The 23,585-nt window shown below is 37.9% G+C and overlaps 1 protein-coding gene across 10 annotated transcripts in view; it reads left to right on the top strand.

Annotated features, from left to right (window-relative positions):
- The window catches only part of CADPS2 (calcium dependent secretion activator 2), a 496,507-nt gene that overhangs the window by 193,642 nt on the left and 279,280 nt on the right, over window positions 1-23,585 (top strand). For all 10 annotated transcript variants that reach the window (XM_044759580.2, XM_044759476.2, XM_070512671.1 and 7 more), the window contains exons 4-5: window positions 14,531-14,611; window positions 20,732-20,968. In XM_044759580.2, coding sequence (XP_044615515.1) covers window positions 14,531-14,611; window positions 20,732-20,968 — 318 coding nt within the window. The remainder of the gene's footprint in view (window positions 1-14,530; window positions 14,612-20,731; window positions 20,969-23,585) is intronic.

The following is a 23,585-nucleotide window of genomic DNA, read 5'->3' as shown; positions in this document are numbered from 1 at the left end:
ACCTATTCCATAGGGATGCTCTGGGGTTTAAAGGCAATAATGTTTATAACCTACAACAGTTCCTGACATATAGTAAGTACTGTATAAATTTTCCCCTTATAAGTCCTGATGAGGCTAGAGTTGTGACCTGCTCTGACAAAGTTCTCTAATATCACTGATAGTGTCTGCATTATTTAGTGCTAAACTCTCTCATTTTCAGCATTATTTCATTATTAATGTGAATCTGTATTCAGTTTTTATTGAGGTAATTATAATTAGTAAATAATTGCTTGAAAATATTAGCTCATTACTTTTGTCCAGAAGATAAAATGTTAATGGCAGATGAAATACTAAAGAAAATTTCATGATGTATAAAAATTTGCCAAGTTATATCTACCATTTTAGAGAATATGCATGCATATTCTCCAGGCTATTGAAGTCCCATGGTTTTTACATTTGAGGTTAAATTTCATATGTTCTTGCTTTTGAACATTTTGATCCATTATTTAATATAGTTTAGTTCAGTTCGCATAGGGTAATTTTATGTCTAATTAACTCATTCATCTTTTCCCTACTTTTAAGTATTCAAAGCAAAGTGTGGTTTGGGAAATGCATTTTTAAGACTCTTAGAACTGTTCTACAAGAATCCATGGCAGAATTGCTATTTCTGAGTCGGGTTTTTATACATAATTTAGAAAGTAGATATAAGGGAGTTCTTTAAAAGCTTTGCCTCCAGCAGACAGAGTGCTACCTATAACATCATATAGGCAATGTGTTGCTCTCGAGAGTAGGGGAATAACTTCATTTCCTTATGTTCTTTTTGTTGTACGAAATTTCAAAAAGAATTTTAGTTACCTTCTAGTCATTGGCTAATTCTCAGTGATCAAGAAGCAGGAAGCAGGTTTTTGTTTTTGAGGGAGATTGCCTCATGGAAGATGGGTCAGTATGGAGGGAAGATAGAGTCCAAGAACCTTGCAAATACAGGTGGTATTATCCTTTGTATTTGCATAAAAGTTGGGACTGGTTATGTGAATCCCACCGTTGCAGATGGATTGGTTTACTCCTATCGTTAGGGTCGGGTGAGCTAACAAGGGGCAGTTTGAGGTAGAGGTCATAAATATCTGAGAAGTTCAAAAATAATAAGACAACTATGAAAGATATGTCATCAGATAGTGCCTGCTTTGTTACAGGTACTAAATAACAAATATTTTGACATTGATGATAGGTAAGAAGAGTATCTCAGGAGAAACACAAACAAAATATATGATTGTGAAAATGTAACATGGTTGGTAAACAATGAACAAACTAATTTGTTGAGATGATAGAGTTATCTAAGAGGTTAGAAAGTTGGATTGACATACAGTATGGGAGGACCTGAGTACTAGTCTCAGGTGTTTGGGTATCATTCTCTCTCATCCATATTCATTTATTGTCACTTATTACTCCCTCCTTTCCTTCTCCCCTCTGTTACTTCTGAGATTTTAGCCTGATCTAGGGTAGTGAAAATCATATGTGGAAATAGGGGAGCCATATTGAAGAGTGGATGGTAAAGAAGATCAGATCAGGCCATTGTGCAATGTCTGAAAAGAAAGGCCTTCCCTTCAACTGGAGATAGAAAGCTGGATGTCAGAAGAGAGGCCAGAGCTGTATGCTGACTTAGTACCTTGCAGTGAGAAACAACTGCAGACACTCTGCCTAGAACAGCCAAGGACCAGCCATGTGTGCTTATGGGCTGAGTGAGTGAGGGGGCCCAGCACAGGAAGCAGAGCAGGAATAGTCAGTCAATAGGGTAGAGTTACACTCTATTATAATTTGTGATTCAAGTGATGGTGGAGAATTAACACATTTACTGATGAATTAAATTAATTTGCTAATACTTAATAAAGCTTTTGATCAGTGTTTTTAGTCCATGTGGCAAAATCCATGCATTTTTGGCACTGTCAAATCAAACACTGGGCTACTAGAAAATTGTGATAATAAGTTTTTGGGTGGAGTGTTCTTTTAGAATCAGTGTTAGATTTGTGCCAGTTACTTGTCATGATGTATTATCAGTAAATCCCTAGATTTATAGATAATATGAATACAATGGACCAGCATATGAATTAATCTGAGGGAAAACACTAAATTTATGTAACAGTGCAAAACCTAGTCTAACTTGTATTTTTCATACTAAAAGATAAAGATGAATATTACAAGAAAATAACAATATAATTTGTTTGAGATGACTTATGCCATAATTGGAGTGGGAACTCAGAGAAAAAACTACTTTTTTTTCAGTGGGAGAAAGAAGGGCACAGTTGACTAGGGTTAGCACGTACAAAGGCATCATTATGGAAAAGCACAGCTGTTAATCCCTCTTTTTAGTGATTGACGATGTTAATACAAAGACAATTATCTTGGTTCTAGAAAATAATCAGAGAGGGCAATGATGCTATATGGTACTGTGAAAAGTGCTTTTTATAAAAGATCTTTTTTCCTTAAGATGTGAGCAAATTTAATGAATTCAAGTATTTGATGTTCATAGTTTTTAAAGCTTTAGCAGAATGATATCACAAGTTACAAAATGGAGCTGCTGGATGAAACTTGAAGTTATTTTTATGCTGTTTTAAAAATTTTGTTAACTGTCGGATAATTGGCTACCAATACAGGCTTTGGGTCCTCCCAAGGACTTCTGCAAAGGGACATTTGCTGATGTCTGAGACCTTCTCTTCTCAGAGCCATTTCTATGGAACATGAGAGGAATGGCGAAGGAGAGCCTAGGGTTTGAGATTTTCGAGTCAAGGCTAATAGATTGCTGCATCAGGTCAGCATTTTCTCCTCAAAGTCCATTTTTTAATATTTCCATCTTTGCAAATCCATCCTGCTACTGTCAGCCAGGAGAAAATGTCTCCTCCATCCCTGAATTCCCATAATGCTTGATCAGTAGGTTTCTTATGGTAATTATATTCTGTTTTACATATTATTTTTACCGAAATTTGAACTCCTGGAAGGCCACTACTTTTGTAGCTACTGAAGAGCCTTTAATAGTGCTTGCTGTACAGTAGGTGTAGAAAAAAGTAAAGAGTTAGTAAAGTAACCATGGACCCTTCAGTCGGCGTTGCTCAGAGCCTGTGTCTCAGTGTCCCTTTACAAAGGATTTAAGAAAATTCTGACAGGTTTGGTGTTGATGTGAGGTCTGAGGTGGCCATCTTCCAGGCTTACGTTTGAAAGCCATACAGCCCCCTCTAGAGCAAGTGAATAGAGGCTTCTACAAAGAAGATTCTCCTAGAGCCATGGTTCTTTATGTCTTTTGAGTTAACTACCCCTTGGTTAAACTGTGAAATTGAAACACTTGCCCAAGGAAAAAAATGCTTATCTCTACAAAATTTTGCTCATAGCTTGAATGGTTCAGACTCCCAAAGATCCAGGTTAAGAGCTCCCTAGCCTAGAGAATTCTGAATGTGGAAACAGTAATCCCTGTGTAATGAACCGGAGGAAAATAAAAGTATATTTTCTGAACTAAATATTTAAGCCAGTGAAATATTTTGGTAAAGTGGTAAAATAGATACTAGAGGCACTGCAGAGGTTAAGGATACATTTGGGCATGGGTTATGGTCAGGGTTGAATGACTGTCTTTAAAAGACCTGGAAAATATTCTATGCCAGGAATGGACATCTGTGAGGTAAATAATCTTTTGTCACATACAGTGAAATCAAGAATTTGAAAGAAAATCAAGTAAAAAGATGAAGTTGTACTTGTGGAGTGAAAACTTGCCTCTGGCCCCTACCACAAACCCCAGAGTCCACACATCCCCATTTTATTTCTCATAGCCCGAATCAGGCACTAGAGACAGGTGTGTCACCAACATTTTAAAGTCTGATCCCCACATCTATAAACTATCTATTCAGACTTTTCTTTCTTCTATTCTTTTTTTTTTTTTTTGGATGGGAGGAAAGGAGGTGATGTGCAAACCAAAGTTCTTTGAAGGGTTCAGGAAAGAAAAAAAATATTTTCTCCATAACAGTATGTACAACAGTACTGGCAAACTGAGATGTACTTGAAGTGGCTAGGGAAACACTCCACCGCAAAAGAAGTAAACTCCTGGCTAAGAACCTACGGTACCTGAGTTCTGGTCTCCCTCAACTATGTGATTCTAGCTTTCACTCGCTATGACTCTAGATTGGATTTGGATGTGAGTTGTGAGGGAAAGAGGTCAAAGTTGACGTCTAGGTTTTGGACTTGAGCAACTGTCGATTTAATACCATTATTATATGGTAAATAAGTGCACAATTGATATGACATAGCATTACTCACAGAAGGAGTGATTGGGGTGGAAATCAAGATTCCATTTTGGGCTTGAGGAGTATAATGTGCCTTTTCTGAAGAAAAGTTGAAATGGTAAATAGGTGGGTGGAACTGTAAGTCTGGAACTCTGGTGAGAGGTTGGAGCTATAGATATGCATGTGGGAGTTATCAGTGAGTAGATGCCCTTTATGGCCATGGGCTTTGAGGAGAGCACACAGGCAGTGAAGACGTGAATTGAGAAGAGGTCCGAGGCCCCAGTCCGATGTTTACAAACATTAACCTCTCGTGGGAGCTCCTCTCCGGTTTCATAATAGAAATTAAAACAATCCATTTGCCTTATTAGAATTTATTTTTAAACACTGTGTAAAATGAAGTACATGATTATTAAAACTGAGAATTGGCTGAAGTGAGGTGGATGTGGTTATAAAAGGGCAACATAACATGTTAAAACTGTGCAGTGTCTCAACTGTGGTGGTGGATATGTGAACCTAGGTAGATAGTAAATGGTATAGAAATTACACACAAATGAGTGTACCAAAAATTGAGGAACTCTGAACAAGATGGATGATTGCATCAAAGTCAGTATCCTGATTGTGGTAAAATACTATAATTTTGTAAGATGTTGGCATTGATGGAAACTGAGTAGTGTACAATGGGTATCTCTCTATCATTTCTTAAAACTACATATGAAACCATAATTACCTAAATTGAGAAGTCAACCTTTAAGAAAACCTTCATAAAAATTAAATTATGTAAACTTTCAATTAAATAATTAAAAATATAATATCCAAAACTCAAAGAAAAATGAAACATGGGACATTAAACTAAAATTCTTACATATTAAAAAAAAAAACTGAACAGAGAAGATCCAAGATGGCTGCATGAGCAGACTCCTTTGTCTCTCCCCCTTCGAATCTACAACTAATTGGACATTCATCGCTTGACAAAGGATATCTATAGAGCATCTCAGGACGTCGGAGAGACCCACACTGCTATGCATCAGAAGGCGGATGGACTTCCCTCCGGGAGGAGGTGGAGATAGGTGAAAACTCTCCGACCCCGACCCCCGAACAGCCTTGAGCCTGTGGGCGGCTTTCTTCCAGCAGATGCCCCCAGAACATCGCCACACGCCAAGGGCAGGAGAGAGCGCACACCAGAGGAGCGACAGTGGAAACAGGTGAACAGAGCCCTACCTAAGCCCCCCGCAATTACACCTGAGCCCAGAGGGAAGCTCCAGAGTTACACACTAGAGGCAGTGGGGAAAACCCCTACCCGCCATTAGCGGAGAGGTCCCGCCCAGCCTCCACAAGACCTGGGGGCTCCCGGAGAGAATCCTAAACGGTGCGCCGGCCCACCAGCTGCCACCGTCGCCTCCTCTGACTGGGCTTTCGCCCGGGAGGGGCTCGGGACTACCGGAGATCACCTGGGAGAGGTCCAGGGCTGGTGGAGCTCCAGAGGCTGGCTATGCGGCCTGGGGGAGAAACTCTGAAGTCCCGTCAGGGCAGCAGGCAGGGTCTTTGCCTGCCATTAGCGGAGAGGCCCCTCCCAGCATCCACAATGCCTGGGGGCTCCCAGAGAGAATCCCAAATGGCGCAGCGGCCCGCCAGCTGCCACTGCCGGCTCCACTGACCGGGCTTTCGCCCGGGAGGGGCTCGGGACTACCGGAGATCTCCTGGGAGAGGACCAGGGCTGGGTGGAGCTCCAGCGGCTGGCTACGCGGCCCAGGGGAGAAACTCTAGAGTTCTGTCCCGGCAGCAGGCAGAGTCTTTACCGGCCATTATCGGAGAGGCCCCAGCCAGCATCCACAATGCCGGGAGGGTCCCAAAGAGGAGAATGCCAGGCAGGGCAGCAGCCAACCAGCTGCCACTGAACTCAATGTATCTGGCTATTCCCCAGACAGGGCAATGGGCTCCCCGAGATCCTAGGGGAGAGGACTGGGGCTGGGTGGAGTTCCAGCGACCCAGCTCTGTGGCCCAAGGGGAAACTCTGCAGTCTAACAGAAGCCTCAGTGATAGCCTCTGCACAGCACTAGTAGAGAGCACCCACCCGGCAGCCACAAGGCTGGAAGACCCTGGGACAAAAGTAGCATAGCTAAGCGAGCTAACCACAGACTGTAGAAAATGCCCATAGCTCTGCTGTGACCTATAGTGGACAAGCGAGATTTTGTGGGCACCGACAGTGACAGAGCTGCAAATATAAGTGATCCTGCCCCTGGCCGCTGGGAAAGCCCATAACACCGCTGCAGACCCTAAGGAGGGAGCACGTCTAGGTGGTCTGCAACAGTAGGCACCAGCAGTCTGAAGCCCCCCTGTGATGGCCTCCACAGCTGAAGAGGGAACCCACAGGATCACTGTGACTGTGAGGAGGGGCCCAGGCCCAGTTAGCAACAGCTGATAGGGTTCCTGGTTGGAGCAGTATAAACAGCTGTCCCCCCACCACACCAGTGGAAACAAGTGGAAGCAGTAACTAAACTCTATCTCTATGTGGAGGCACAAATCTAAACCATCAAGCAATATGAAAAAATATATTAAATTTCCAGAACAGAAGGGTAATGACAAACACACAGAAAACAATCCCAAGGACAATGAAATATACAACCTAAATGATGATGACTTCAAAACAGCCATCATTAAAAAACTCAATGAGTTAAAAGAGAATTCAGATAGACAACTCAACGAGTTCAGGAGCTATGTCACAAAAGAGTTCGATACTATAAAGAAGAACCAAACAGAAATACTGGAAATGAAGAACACAATAGAGGAGATTAAGAAAAATCTAGATGCACTGAACAGTAGGGCTGATAATATGGAGGAAAGAATTAGCAATTTTGAAGATAGGAATATAGAAATGCTGCAGGCAGAGGAGGAGGGAGAGCTGAGACTAAAAAGAAATGAAGACGCTCTCCGAGAATTATCTGATGCAATTAGGAGATGCAACCTGAGGATTATAGGTATACCACAGAGAGAAGAGAGGGAGAAGGGGGCAGAAAGCCTATTCAAAGAAATAATGGCTGAGAACTTCCCAAACCTGGGGAGAGAGATGGAACTTCATGTGACAGAAGCCAATAGATCTCCAAACTTTATCAATGCAAGTAGACCAACCTGAAGACATATAGTAGTGAAGCTAGCAAAAGTCAATGACAAGGAGAGAATACTAAGGGCAGCCAGGCAGAAGAAATTAACCTACAAAGGAACCCCCATCAGGCTTTCAGCAGATTTCTCAGCAGAAACTTTACAGGCTAGAAGAGAGTGGAATGATATATTCAAAAATCTGAAGGACAGAAACCTACAGCCGAGAATTCTCTACCCAGTGAAAATATCCTTCAAATACGATGGAGAAATAAAAACTTTCCCAGATAAACAAAAATTAAGGGAGTTCATTGCCACCAAACCTGCTCTTCAAGAAATGCTCAGGAAAACCCTCATTCCTGAAAAATCAAAAAAAGAAAAGGGACTACAAAACCAAGAGCGAAGGACATAAGTAGAAGGACAACAACAGAGAGTAGCAGCTCTCCATCAGAACAGACTAAACCATGGGACGAGAAACAAAGGAAATTAAAGAGAACCGGAAAACAAGACATAAAATAGCAGCGGTAGGCCCCCACATCTCAATAATCACTCTAAATGTAAATGGATTGAACTCTCCAATCAAAAGACACAGAGTGGCAGGATGGATCAAAGAACAAGACCCAGCAATATGCTGCCTCCAGGAAACACACCTCAGCTCCAAAGACAAACACAGACTCAGAGTGAAGGGATGGAAGACAATACTCCAAGCTAATAATGAACAACAGAAAGCATGTGTTGCTATACTAATATCAGACAAAGTAGACTTCAAAGCAAAACAGGTAAAGAAAGACAAAGAGGGACAGTATATAATGATAAAAGGGACTCTCCACCAAGAAGACAAAACACTTGTAAATATATATGCACCCAAAACAGGAGCACCAAAATTTGTAAAGCAACTCTTAACAGAACTAAAAGAAGACATCAACAACAATACTACAATAGTAGGGGACCTCAACACCCCATTAACACCAATGGATAGAACATCCAGACAGAAAATCAACAAGGAAATTATAGAATTAAATGAAAAATTAGACCAGATGGACTTAATAGATATATATAGAACACTTCATCCAAAAACAGCAGGCTACACATTCTTCTCAAGTGCGCATGGAACATTCTCAAGAATAGACCATATTTTGGGAAACAAAGCAAACATCAATAAATACAAGAGAGTTGAAATAATATCAAGCATCTTTTCTGATCACAATGCTATGAAACTAGAAATCAACTACAAGAATAAAGCAGAGAAAGGTGCAAAAATGTGGAGACTAAACAACATGCTTCTGAACAAACAATGGATTATTGAAGAAATTAAAGAAGAAATCAAATATTATCTGGAGACAAATGAAAATGAGAACACGTCATACCAAATCATTTGGGATGCAGCAAAAGCAGTCCTAAGAGGGAAATTCATCGCAATACAGGCTCACCTCACAAAACAAGAAAAAGCTCACATAAGCAACCTCAAATGACACCTAACAGAACTAGAAAAAGAACAAACAAAGCCCAGAGTCAGTAGAAGGAGGGAAATAATAAAAATTAGAGCAGAAATAAACGATATTGAAACTAAAAAGACAGTAGAAAGGATCAATGAAACAAAGAGTTGGTTCTTCGAAAAAATTAACAAAATCGACAAACGCTTGGCCAGACTCACTAAGAAAAGAAGAGAGAAATCTCAAATAAATAAAATTAGAAATGAGAGAGGAGAAATCACAACAGATACCAAAGAAATACAAGGGTTCATAAGAGAATACTATGAAAAACTATATGCCAACAAATTGAAGAACCTAGAAGAAATGGACAAATTCATGGACTCTTACAACCTCCCCAAACTGAACCAGGAAGAAATGGAGAATCTGAATAGGCCAATCACAAGTAAAGAAATAGAAACAGTAATCAAAAACCTTCCCAAAAATAAGAGTCCAGGACCAGATGGCTTCTCTGGAGAATTCTACCAAACATTCAAAGAAGATTTAATACCTATCCTTCTCAAAGTATTCCAGAAAATTGAGGAAGATGGAGTACTCCCTAACACATTCTATGAAGCCAACATCACTCTGATCCCCAAACCTGACAAGGACAACACAAAGAAGGAGAACTAGAGGCCGATATCACTGATGAACATAGATGCAAAAATCCTCAACAAAATTCTGGCAAACCGAATACAGCAATACATCTAAAAGATTATACACCATGATGAAGTGGGATTTATACCAGGGACACAGGGATGCTTCAACATCCACAAGTCAATCAACGTGATACACTACATTAACAAAATGAGAAACAAAAACCACATGATGATCTTGATAGATGCAGAGAAAGCATTCGACAAGATCCAACACCCATTTATGATAAAAACCCTCAATAAAATGGGTATAGAAGGAAAGTACCTCAACATAATAAAGACCATATATGACAAACCGACAGCCAACATCATACTCAATGGGCAAAAACGGAAAGCCATCCCTCTGAGCACAGGAACAAGACAAGGGTGCCCACTTTCACCACTCCTATTCAACATAGTACTGGAGGTGTTGGCCAGAGCAATTAGGCAGGAAAAAGAAATAAAAGGAATCCAAATAGGCACTGAAGAAGTAAAACTCTCGCTGTTTGCAGATGACATGATCTTATATATGGAAAACCCCAAAGAATCCATAGGAAAACTATTAGAAACAATCAACAGCTACAGCAAAGTAGCAGGGTATAAAATCAACATACATAAATCAGTACCAATTCTATACACTAACAATAAACTAACAGGAAAAGAACTCAAGAATTCAATCCCATTCATGATCGCAACAAAAAAAATAAAATACCTTGGGATAAACTTAACCAAGGAAGTGAAGGATCTATACAATGAAAACTACAAGACTTTCTTGAAAGAAATTGACGATGACATAAGGAGATGGAAAGACATTCCATGCACATGGATTGGAAGAATAAACATAGTTAAAATGTCCATACTACCTAAAGCAATCTACAGATTCAACGCTATCCCAATCAGAATCCCAAGGACATTCTTTACAGAAATTGAACAAAGAATCCTAAAATTCATATGGGGCAGCAAAAGACCGCAAATTGCTAAAGCAATCCTGAGTAAGAAAAACAAAGCCGGAGGCATCACAATCCCCGATTTCAAAACATACTACAAAGCTGCAGTAATCAAAACAGCATGGTAGTGGTACAAAAACAGGTGCACAGATCAATGGAACAGAATTAAAAGCCCAGAGATAAAACCACACATCTATGGACAACTAGTCTTCAACAAAGGAGCTGAGGGCCTACAATGGAGAAAAGAAAGTCTCATCAACAAATGGTGCTTGGAAAACTGGACAGTCACATGTAAAAGAATGAAAATTGACCATTCTTTTTCACCATTCACAAAAATAAACTCAAAATGGATCAAAGACCTAAAGATTAGGCCTGAAACAATATGTCTTCTAGAAGAGAATATAGGCAGTACACTCTTTGACATCAGTTTCAAAAGAATCTTTTCGGATGCTATAACTCCTCAGATGAGGGAAACAATAGAAAGAATAAACAAATGGGACTTCATCAGACTAAAGAGTTTCTTCAAGGCAAGGGAAAACAGGATCGAAACAAAAAAACAGCCCACTAATTGGGAAAAAATATTTATAAGCTACTTATCTGACAAAGGATTAATATCCATAATATACAAAGAACTCACACAGCTTAACAACAAAAAAACAAACAACCCGATCAAAAAATGGGCAGAGGACATGAACAGACATTTCTCCAAAGAAGATATAAGGATGGCCAATAGACACATGAAAATGTGTTCATCATCACTAATCATCAGGGAAATGCAAGTCAAAACTACACTAAGATATCACCTTACACCTGTTAGATTGGCAAAAATATCCAAAACCAAAAGTGACAAATGTTGGAGAGTTTGTGGATAAAAAGGAACCCTCATACACTGTTGGTGGGAATGCAAACTAGTGCAGCCACTATGGAAAACAGTATGGAGATTTCTCAAAAAGTTAAAAATAGAAATACCCTATGACCCAGCTATCCCACTACTTGGTATCTATCCTAAGAACCTGAAATCAGCAATCCCAAGAATCCCATGCACCCCTATGTTCATCACAGCATTATTTACAATAGCCAAGATGTGGAACCAACCTAAATGCCTAGAAACTGATGACTGGATAAAGAAGATATGGTATATATACACAATGGAATATTACTCAGCCATAAAAAAGGACCAAATTGTTCCATTCGCATCAACATGGATGGACCTTGAGGGTATTATGTTAAGCAAAATAAGCCAGACAGAGAAAGATGAACTCTATATGACCCCACTTATAGGTGGAAGTTAACATATAGACATGGAGAACCGATCGGTGGTTACCAGGGAAGGGGGGGGTGGGGGGATGGCACAAAGGGTGAAGTGGTGTACCCACAACATTACTAACAATAATGTACAACTGAAATCTCACAAGGTTGTAATCTATCATAATCATAATAATAAAAAAAAAAACCTGAACCAACTGATTTACCTCCTTTAATTCTGTCTAGCCTTACATAAAACAAAAATAATAAAAATTTTATTCATTGTCTTTATATTAGCTTTTCCTCCTTTTTTGTAAACATGTTTGGACGTATGCTCTTCTAGTTTCACAAAATCATACCAGTAGTCACCAAAGTTAGTAAACTTTCAATCTCTGAACATTTAGTTTTATTAAGAGAAAGCTATTAAAAGACAGTTTAGTACAGCAATGCTCTACTTTTCTTTGCCTTCATTATTTCAGACAAATGCAATTAAGGTTTTAATAGGTTTAATATTTTTAAAAAGTAGAATACTGTCTCTTACAAAGAAAACACTTGCAAAACCCAGAAATGACTCTAACAATTCCACTTAAAATTAAGTAAAAGCTGTTAATATGAAGATATATTTAAAGATGTTAAGTAGTGTTTTGTGGTTAAGTTTGAAGGAGAACTATGGCCTTTTAAGATGTTAAATGCTATTTCTTGGTGAAACTATAGCACTTTACTTGTGAGTAACCATTTGTTTTTAATTTTTCTGTGGAAAAATATTAGTGTTTAAGCAAAGATAGGAAGATATTCATATTACATTTAGAGTATTTGAGGTGTTGTAGTTACAGTGTTCTTGTGCATGATTTTTGCTTTTAGGATCTTGATTTCAGTTAGCTGGAACAGACGCTTATCATGTATTCTTTTCCTTTACAATTACGTTAGTTTTTAATATAAAACATTTTGACTTTAGACACAGTGAAGAGGAACTTGTTTCTGTTTGATTTTGAATCGTTAATTAATGAAAATAAGTGTATTTGGTTTTGAGAAGGCATAGAAACTCCTTTGTAACAAGGATTTAGTTTAAGAAAATTCTGTGTACTTTTAAACTTGTTTTTAAATTAATTTGATTTTTTTTGTCAACTTGGAAACATTTTTTAGAAAAGTAATCCCAGATCTGTCTGTCTTTCAAATAAATAAGTAGTAAGTAACTAACCAAGCAGACTTCCTTATGCCCCTCTAACCTGTTGTTTGTGCTGGAGACAATGATCTTTCCTTTCCAAAATCCTGCTTAAAATCTCTCACTGAATTCCAGTTTGTTAGGAACCAACTCCAAGCTCCCTAATTTGGCTGTGAAGAGAAACTTAGAAAGTAGCCCCGCCTCCCCTTCTCACCCCATCTCCCATGCACTCCCCACCCCCCTCCCTACCCACGCAGTATCGCATTCCCAAGACCACTGTGCTTAGTCTCGCCTCTAGACTTTTGGTGTCCTTGTACTGGAATGTCTTCCTCTTTTCTTGACTCTTGTATACGTTCCAACACCACTATCCTGTTCACCTAATTTGCCCCTACTTATCTTTTTCAGGCCCTTTTAAGGCTGTTTTTTGGGTTTTTTTGTTTTTAATATAGTCAATTTGTAGTTCTTTAGCCATTGGACAAAGTTAAGCTGTGTTTTCCTGGATGTTTAATGGTGTACTCAGTACTAATCCAGTCTTTAGATGGACCTTTACTAACGTATGGTTGTATTTTGTGGTCTAGGTTTCTTGATGATGGAAGTGAGAGAGGAAGGAATTACAGTCAAGAGAAAAGTCTGTCTGGTTCACGTCTGTAGCCCACCCAGTGCATCCCACACTGTGCGTGGCTAGTAGGACCTTTTTGATTTAACAGGTTTTATAATAAACTAATGAAGATTGGATGAATAATTGGGGAGAATGAATCAAGAGAAAATTTAAGGATTATTTCAGTGGGAAGTAAAAGTAATTTTCCATGTAAATATCTTATAAGATGATGATAGCATGTTTTTCTTGCTTTCAATAAAATTTAGAACAAGAGTATGGAATTCTAATGTGGTACCAGTCTGTAAAAGGATTTCTTTTTTTAACTTCTTCTCCCCAAAGTACCCCAGTACACAGTTGTGTCTTAGTTGTGGGTCCTTCTAGTTGTGGCATGTGGGATGCCGCCTCAGCATAGCCTGACGAGCGGTGCCATGTCTGCGCCCAGGATCTGAACCAGTGAAACCCTGGGCCAGTGAAGCAGAGTGCTTGAACTTAACCAGTCGGTCACGGGGCTGGACCCAGGATTTCTTGGTGTAGTATAAGTCTGTTAGTACTAGAATAAGGAGTATATGACAATTTAAATGGTAGAATGTTATATCAATCAATCAGTTAAATAGTACTTTTATAGTTTAGCACTAAACTTATGAAAATGAAGGGAATATTTTTTATAAGAACAAAGAAGTGTGAAACATTATTCAGTATCTCACCATCTAGAAAAGCATTCTGGGAATTTGGAAGAACAAAACAAGAGATTTATCTATCTGGAACTATTCAATTCTGACCTTCATGAAGACAGTAGGATGGACTGAAAATGACAATTTGATGTAACCTAGAGGAAACAAGAACTTCTTGATGTAGAGTTGTTGTGGACAAGTTGGACAAAGAATTATTATTATTATTAGATTATTTTGTAAACTGAGCAATTAACCTTAGAGATTTATTAACATTTCTGTGAACAAAACCGCATTGAAAAGTGCCCAGGAAATTTAATTGGACTGCCAATCTAATTAAACAACCTTCTGTGTTCTCAATAGGTAGCTTAGAAAATTTATTAAAAAATTTTTTGAGTCATTTAGTCTTTGCTTTAATCTGTAGATCACTGCCATTAAGTAATCACATACGTGTAACTTCTGTTTTGTTTTTAAGCTGGATAATGCGGATGAACAAGCAGCCCAGATCAGAAGGGAACTTGATGGCCGTTTGCAATTGGCAGAGAAAATGGCAAAGGTAAATTACTAGCTTTGACATAGCATTCCGTGTTTCTTTCTTTACTTAGACTTCTGTGAGCTGGATGAGTTTTGTAGAGATAAAGGCAGCATAATTGTATAATTTTCTCCTCTACATGCATGCCTCTTAAGCCTAAGTATCTGAAGGCTTATTATCTAAATGGAGCATATTATCTATTCTTATATATGAAATGTTTAAGTTCAGTGATAACTTTTCTAGGTTATTCTTAAAGCAATACCTATATTTCTCAAACTGCCAGATTTCAGAGAACTTTAATATTGCATTAAGCATAATGTAATCAGGAAGAAAAACATCCTCCCTGTGAAATCATTTAATATATTTCAAAGTATCCAGCATGGTGCTTGGCACATAGTGATGTCAACTAATATTTGATTGAATGGATGAAAAATATAATTTAAAGTTTCTAGTACAGAGTCTCAGTGTGTTCAGTACAGTATTTTAGTTATTTTTATTTGTGTAATCACTGTGTTTCTATGAACAGAAATAGATTTCAAACAAAACCCATGAAGTTTGGTGAGGAAGATTGGCCCTGAGTTAACATGTGTTGAAATCTTCTTCCTTTTGCTTGAGGAAGATATGCTCTGAGCTAACATGTGTGCCAGTCTTCTTCTATTTTGTGTGTGGGACGCTGCCACAGCATGGCTTGATGAGCGGTGTGTAGGTCTGCACCTAGGATCTGAACCAACGAACCCCGGGCTGCTGGAGTGGAGTGCATGAGCTTAACCATTACACCACCAGGCTCACCCCCCATGAGTTTCTTTTTAATACTCAAGACTTTTTAGAGATGATAGAACTTCATTGTATAAATCATTCTTTAGTAAATTGATGTGTTAATTGGCTTCAGTGATAAAAAAAATTTTAGTCCTTCCCAATAGACTTGAGGTTATAATGCTGTTGATCTTAGAATAAGATTTTTTTCTTGTTTTTTTTTTTTTTTTTGAGGAGGATTAGCCCTGAGCTAACATCCACTACCAATCCTCCTCCTTTTTGCTGAGGAAGACTGGCCCTGAGCTAACATCCATGCTCATCTTCCTCTACTTTATATGTAGCACACCTGCCACAGCATAGTGCTTGACAAGTGGTGCATAGGTCCATACCGGGGATGCAAACCGGTGAACCCTGGGCTGCCAAAGTGGAATGTGCAAACTTAACCACTGCCCAACCGGGCCAGCCCCAAGATTTTTTTTTCCTTTTCTCTCTTTGACTATTTTATGGATAGATTTACCCTCTCCCTCTCTCCAACTGTGTCTGCCTCTCTGAAGAATCCTCCCTTTTTAGGGATTTTTCTTTTTTAAAATTTAGGTATAGCATTTATTCAATGAAGTACACAAATCTTTACTTTACAGCTCCGTGAGTGTATGTTTATACCTCCCAAGTCATAAAAGTGAAGTTTTCTAACTCCTGAGAAGATATGTCCCGTACTGATTTTAACAATTGAATTTTTTGTTTTTGCAGAGACAAATGTATTGAATATGTATGTTTTAAGAATGCTAATACTGTATTTATCTAGATGTCTATTAAATAAAGTAGAGAAACAGCTGAGAAATTGGAGATAAGTAGAAAAATAGAGAAATTGGGTAACATAGATGACAGTAAGTTGTAAGAACCAAGCCAGAGATGTATGAGGAAGAATCTTCAGATGATTGAAGACATAGAATGATATGCATTGGGGGCTAAAGAGTTAACGTTGACACAAAGCGCAATGGTTGAAAGGACAACATGCAGTGTTATTGTCCTCTGGATATCGAGAAAGGCACTCCATTATTCTAGAGATTCTAATATGGAATTCATTGGATAGAAATCAAGTAGCTTGAGGCTACTGGGATGGAGAAAAATGCTTTCCTCAAAACCATAACCTGAATTGGAAGCTGGCTGGAAGGGCACTTGATTTTCTTAAGGGCCTGATGCTAGGAGAGAATCTAGAGAGAAGTACCAGACTCTGTGGGCGGGACTCTGGACCTGTGATCAGCATTTGTAAGTTGCCTACTTGTATATAGATTATGCCTTAGACTGTGCATATTGTCATAAATTGGACTTGCTTCTACAAGGCCTTGGATGAATATCTGATGCTTTAGAATAAAGTTTAGATGAATTTCTAGAGGGTTACGGAACAGGAGGGAGAGCCTTGGGTGTGTTCTCAAGTTCATGTCTGTGGAGGAGAATGTGTGTTAATAACCTCCCGACTGAGGCAGAGGAGAAGGGTCAGTGAGGTACATACAGAGACTTCTCTTTGAGGAGACCCCGATGATTTCATCAGGGACATTGATAAAGTAGAAAATGTGTGGAGAAGCAAGTGAAGCCGATAGGATAGGAGGGAAAAAAATAACACCAAAAATAAGATGACTTTCAGTGAATATATTGACATAGCAGATAGGACATGTTTAATTGCTTTCTACTTCAATTTTGCCAGATTTAAGCTATCTTCGTAAAATATTTATAAGGCTAATTATAATTTACTGACCTTGTTGCATTATATCTCTGCAGTAATCCTATGAACCCACAGGGTAGGTGATATAATGAATTAATTTATAGCTAAGGAGAATGAGGCTTAGGGAAGATTACTGACTTCATCAAGATTACATAATGAGTAAGTGGCAGAGGCAGTCTTCAAACCCTGGTCTTTTGACTCCAGACCCTGGGTTCACTCTCCAGCCCTTCCTGCCTCTTCAGTCTGATAAGTCCAGAGTGTGGTTTATTGATAGTTAATAGTTGGCAATCAGCACCTCCTACTTCACTTCACAACACAATATAAAAACAATAATGCCACAGGGCAGAAATCTCTGTTTCAAGGAGTAGAAATATTGACTTTAATGTTTTAGCCAAGGCATAATTAGGAAGTGGTAGCAATAATGTGGACTGGGCCAGAAAGACCTGTGGGCAAATTCATGATTGCTATTTCTAGATATATAATGCTAGGCAAGTTATGTAATCTTTTGGAGCCTGAATTTTTCTATCCATAAATTCAATGAATAAATATTTATTGAGCACCTAGTAAAATAGCCTGGCACTGCTTTAGGCCCTTGGGATACATCCAGACAAATGTGGTCGTCTTGGGATGAAAGCAGACCGAAATATTCCTGCCGTGCCCTGGTGGAGCTTACATTTTGTTGAGGAGAGACTCACAATAGGCAGTAAGCACTCCATACAACTGAGCTGTGGGAGGTGGTCGTTTGCTATGTGGAAAATAAAGCAGAGAAGGTAGACTCGGGAGGGAGGGAGGGTGTTTGCCATTTCCAGTCAGATGGTCAAGGTAGGCCAGTTGTGGCAGTGCTGTCTCTCCACTTAGGCCAAAAAACTTAGAATCACCTTCGACTTTCTTCTTTTTCTCATAACTCATGCCAAATTTCAGGAAATCCATTTGCATCCAGTATTTCCAGAATCTGAGAGTTGTCACCATCTTCCACCCAACACTCTGGCCCAGGCTTCATCTAGTAGAAGGTTAAGAGCACTTAGGTGACTCAATTTGAATAATGGGAATTTTTTCATGGAGCGAACAGTGTTTTCATGTGTATAATGTCAGGGCCACGAATGAGCTATTCTGGACCGAGGACTACATTAGAAGTTTTAGACCATGGTTTACAGGAGGAACGCACAGTTAAACTAGAGAATAATCATTTCTGATTTTGTTCTAATTTAAAAGATCGAATTTAACGTGTACTTGTCTGATGTCCAATTGGTTTTGTTTCCAAGAAAGAGGCAACATAAGCAGGCTAAATAAAGTTGATGAAATACTATCAATAAACCTCAATGCTTTAAAACAGTTGCCTTTTTGTTTTTTCAGAGAAAACATTCTGATAGTCTATTTCCTGAAAAGTGTGAAAATTCTGATAAAACAGTCCATTTTGATGATTCCTGAGTCTCTTCCTTGAAAAATGATAGCGAATGAAGTGTTTTTAATTAAAGCTAAATAAAAAAAAGCTTTTTTTTGATGTGCTAGTGCTAAATTTTCCATAAAATAACACCTTGAAAATTTGAAAAGAAAAATTGGTGCATCCCAACTTTCAAATATGTGACATATTTACCTTTTTCTTTGCTAAAGTATAATTTTTAAAAAGGCAAAATTATAATTCTCATACAAATATAAAATAAGCATACAAAGATTTCATTTATTGCATAATAAAGGAGCAAACTAGTTAGATATTAAAACTGGCCCAAAGAGTATTTGAAAACTAGGTCTTTTTAGGCAAAATTAAAATAAGATTCATGCATTAGATATAAAAGTGGTTAACTCCCAATAAGGATTTAAACTGTGACCATTGGCTTACCGTACTCACCAGACACACGTTATCTGCATCTTTTCCAGACAAAATTCTATAAGGTAACTTGTAACTGTGCTGTCTGGGACCTTTAGTCAATAGTAAACAGCAAGTTGAACTAAGTATATTTCCTCAGATACCCTTGGGAGGCCTTTGCCCCCCAAAGACTTTGCAAGGACCTGCCTTCTCATCTTTCGGTATCTCTGGGTTTTGCATACTTTTCATGACAGCTTTTAGAAGTAATCCTCACATGTAAAAATCTGTTTTTATGGATTATTTTGCTATTTTTCTTTGGCAAGTACTGAAAAACCGTTCCAAAACATTTTTCCCCCAAAGGAAACCAAGGTATTCTATAACTGAGCAAGTTACATGTTTTTCCTGAGGATACAAACTTAGTATTTTGGAACGTTACTTCAAATTATAGAGGAATGTTAAAAGGATACTTAAGAATCTTCCTTGGGAAAGTTAATGATGAATATGGATATTTAATTGCTCTGTGATAATATGCAATTATAATGTTATATGTAAATTATTTTAAAAGAAATATGTGAAAGTTACATTGAGGGGAAAGAAAGACAGGTGGCCTGAGCCTCTGAGACTGATTGGTTTGGCCATGCCAGATGTTCCTTTCCATCCTGCAAACGAACCGGTGCAAGTGAGTCCGAGATTAGGCGCAGGTTGACACGGGTGCTCTGGATGTGTACCAGTCATCCTAGAGATGTGGATTTCTTCTGTTGTGTTTTGAATGATGCCAAAGGAAATGATAGTAAAGGCGTTGATTTTTCTGGAGCATGAGGCAATCACTTGAGAGGTGGCTACTTGCGGCTTTCATCCCCCAGCATTTTGTACAGGAGTCCTCAGATTGTGCTGCACTTGATATTGTAAAGCTGTATGTGCTCTACCTTAAGAAACAACTAAGTGTCAGAGATTAAAGAAAGAGCCAAGAGTGTGAGGAAGCCTCATTTTGCTGCTTGTGAGAATATAAATGGGTATAATCTTCTCTAAGAGCATTTTGGCAACATCTGTCAAAATCTACCTAAATATCAATTGGACTGTCTTTTTCATTGAGTGAAAGAAACAAATCTGATTGCAGATATGAGGATTGGTTGGCAATGCTCATGTAATTCAGAAAGAAAATAGAGTCTTCTAAATTAATATTGTTACTCCTTTTCACATACCGCTTTTATTGTAATTTGGCCTTTTGCTTTAAACTTAAATTTTTCCAAACCTTTACTGAAAAACTGAATTTATGGCCATAAGGGATCTTGGCACATTTGTGTGATGTGAAAATTAACTAATTTTAGAAATATGACCATATTGCTGTTTACTCTTAGGGGTTTTTCGTTTTGAATGCTTATTTATAAAAAGTATACCCTCCCAAAAATGCACATCTGTGGTAAAAAAGAGAGATATTATTAAAATGTTTGTTTCCTAACAGGCAAAGTCTGTATACTGAACATTTTTCTTATAGACTGGTTACTCTAAGCATTTCAAAGCTAACAGTGGCTAATTAAGATTCATCTATACACTAAAACTTCTCATATGTATGTTTTCAGAGTTTTTTCCCCCCATAAGCAAACATTTTATTAAAAATAAAGTTAATGTGAAAATGTATAAAATGTTACTCATTGTGTACCATAATGATCCTCAATAAAGTATATAAGATACGTATATATGCAATCAAAATTGCCAAAGTCTGAGGCTTTTAAAGACTAAAGTATCCAGTAAATGGATTATATTGAGTGTCACAGTTTCTAAGACAGTCAAGTGTATACATCATATAATCTTATGATAAAATTGAAATGACTTGTATAACATTGTTATTTTAAACATTATTTTCAAGGAAAGAAAATTCCCCAAATTTATATCGAAAGAGATGGAGAATATGTATATAGAAGAGTTGCGGTCTTCAGTGAATTTGCTAATGGCCAATTTGGAAAGCCTTCCAGTTTCGAAAGGCGGTCCAGAATTTAAATTACAAAAATTAAAACGTTCACAGAATTCTGCATTTTTGGACATAGGAGATGAGAATGAGATTCAGCTGTCAAAGTCCGACGTGGTGCTGTCATTCACCTTAGAGGTAAGTGGCTTTATCCCGTGCTCACCGCTTACAGCATAAGTGAGGCTGCAGAGTAATTTTTGCTGACCTTGGTAACCTTTCAAATTTAAAACAGTGTCATATATTTTGAAGAAGTTAAATTATTCTTCATTTGCTAGACAATCAGGTTGTGAATGCAAATTAATGCAAATTGTCCTTTAAACATAACCGCGGTATTAGGATTAAATAATAAAAGTTTTGCGGCCAGTCTTATTTGTGTCAACTAGGCTAGTGTAAGTTTATTGATAAAGTGAGCACAGAAACACACTCAGGAGGAAATAGGATTTGGAAATATCATTGAATTCTCAGTAATTTGGAAACTCCTTTTAGGCTTTTGGTTAGCCTTGTTTTTCATCTACTTCACCTACTTCTAGAATCAAATCACGTAAACCAGCTGCAATGCGCAATATTGGGTGAATATAGATGATGAGAAGTAGAGAATTCTTCCTTTCCAGGATTTGCAGTTCCATTATAGTTACAGTAAATATTATAAAGAACAAGAACAAATGTCATGCCTTTAAAATTATGTTCCCCAAGAATTCGGCTTCATCCCCTTTATACAAATCACTGGAAGCCCCTGATTTGATGCTGACTCGTACTGCAGCCACCTGTTGATGCTTTTCGCGATTACATTCCTTTGTAATCTGTTTATAGGGGCTAATCCACATATATATCTATGGGTTTATACACAACATATACATACTCTAGCAATATCAAGCTTAAATTTATAACTCTCAAAAATTGTGTTAGCTTGTACCTCCTTCGTTGCATTGTTATATTCTGTCTCTGCTGGTTCGCAGTACTGCTATTTGAGTTTGCTGATCGATGAGGAAAAGTACCTCAAGTCTTAAGTGGCCCAGTTTTACATTTCTTTTGTTGATACTTCTTACACTTGGCTTGCTTAGTTTATGGCAGAAAAAGCAAATGTCTGCTTTTGTTCTTTTCTCCCCGTGTACTCACCTCAGATAAATTCAAGCATGAGGATAAGACAGACGCCTCTCACTTTCTTAACATTCAGGCTAACGATTTCTTGATAGGCTAATAGATGAAATTTAGGTCAGAGGAGCATTTCTGAGGTTTTCTTCTGACTGAAGACTCAGTTCTGGGAATTTCCTCCTCATTTGTGCCTTAGGTTTCCTACTGATGAAAATGTAAATTGCCAACTCCTTTTTCTTTTTTATAATGTTTGTATGAAACAGAATCAATTATTTAATTATAGAAATTTAAAAATTAAAAATTTTAATTTTAATTATTTTAATAAATTTTAATGATTTTTAAAGTAAAGTGTAACTTTCTAACAAGAGTTTGGCATTTAAGTTCATTAGTGATTTTTAAATGATTAATGTCATGTATAAATCTATCATCTCTGAACACTCAGAACTGAAAACAGTTCAAAATATTTTGTCTATTTAAAAATTGTAAAACAATGGTAAATAATCAGCTACTTATGAATTCTCTTTCCCCTTTTGAAGACAAAATTATGCCCGTGAGTTAGTGTTAAAGTGAAGTTATGAATTGTTATTGTGTATTTTATTGCCAGTGTGTTAAAACAGTGTTAGGAAGAGAATTGAGTTAAAATGTGATTTTGCATGGTATGAGAAGCTTCTGTATTTATGAAATTGTTTTGACATCCTCTGTTGCTATGTCTTTATAAGGCAGACGTTTTCCTCCCATAGCACAATAGGATTGGCTCAATTCCGCCCATAGTATTTTAAGCAGGAGTTATGTGTCCAGCAGGAAATGCAGTCACGTTAAGTGCTTCTGTGTAGGACACCTGAGAGAATAGACTAGGTGTTGTCCCTAGGCCCAGGCCCTCTGACTCAGCCAGCTAAACTGAATCATTATCCCAATACCTTAGCTAAACCTTGCTCCTCAGGCCCCAGATTTCAGCCTAAGAAAACTGAAAGACAAGCAGTTAATCTAATTTAAGGATCTCTCGCATGGTCCGTCAGGCTTGGAGTTGGTTCAGTGAAGGGAGTCTTTTTCTAAGAACTGAAGTCTGAGTCTAAGGAAGAAGCACAGATTTGAAAAACTGCTTAAATTTTATCTTCTCTTTAAAATTGCCTTCCACCCCTCCCTTCTCCCAGCACACCCTATTTCCTTACCAAGCTCAATATTTGCCACAACTCTTATTATCTCACATGTAATTCACTTATGTATTTTGTCGATTATTGTGTATCTGACTGTGTACTAGAATGTAGCTGCAGGAAGGTAAGTTCTTCGCTGGTCTTCTTTTTTGTTTACTAAAGTGTAGCAAGAACCTAAAACAATGCCTGGCACACAGTTGACTCAATAAATATTTATTGAATTAAGGAAGTTGATGGTATCAAAAAACAGCAGTTAGCCATACAAGATTACTTTTAGGTCTCTTTATTCATAAAGCTTTTAGGGAGAATAATAAAGCAAGAGACAAGCTAACCCACAAAACACTAAGCCGTACAATGGCATGTTAAAATTAAATATTCAAGTAATGCCAGGAAAATATGAGTCTTTATGTTGTGAGGGAAATGGTGTCAGTGGCATGAATATAGTTATACACAAATACAGTTACACACTTGAACATAGTTAAACACAATGTTTCATTGGTGTTAAGCTGGCA

This window comes from Equus asinus, chromosome 1, assembly GCF_041296235.1.
Source record: "Equus asinus isolate D_3611 breed Donkey chromosome 1, EquAss-T2T_v2, whole genome shotgun sequence".
NCBI classification, from domain to species: Eukaryota; Metazoa; Chordata; class Mammalia; order Perissodactyla; family Equidae; genus Equus; species Equus asinus.
This window is presented reverse-complemented; position numbering and strand designations above follow the sequence as displayed.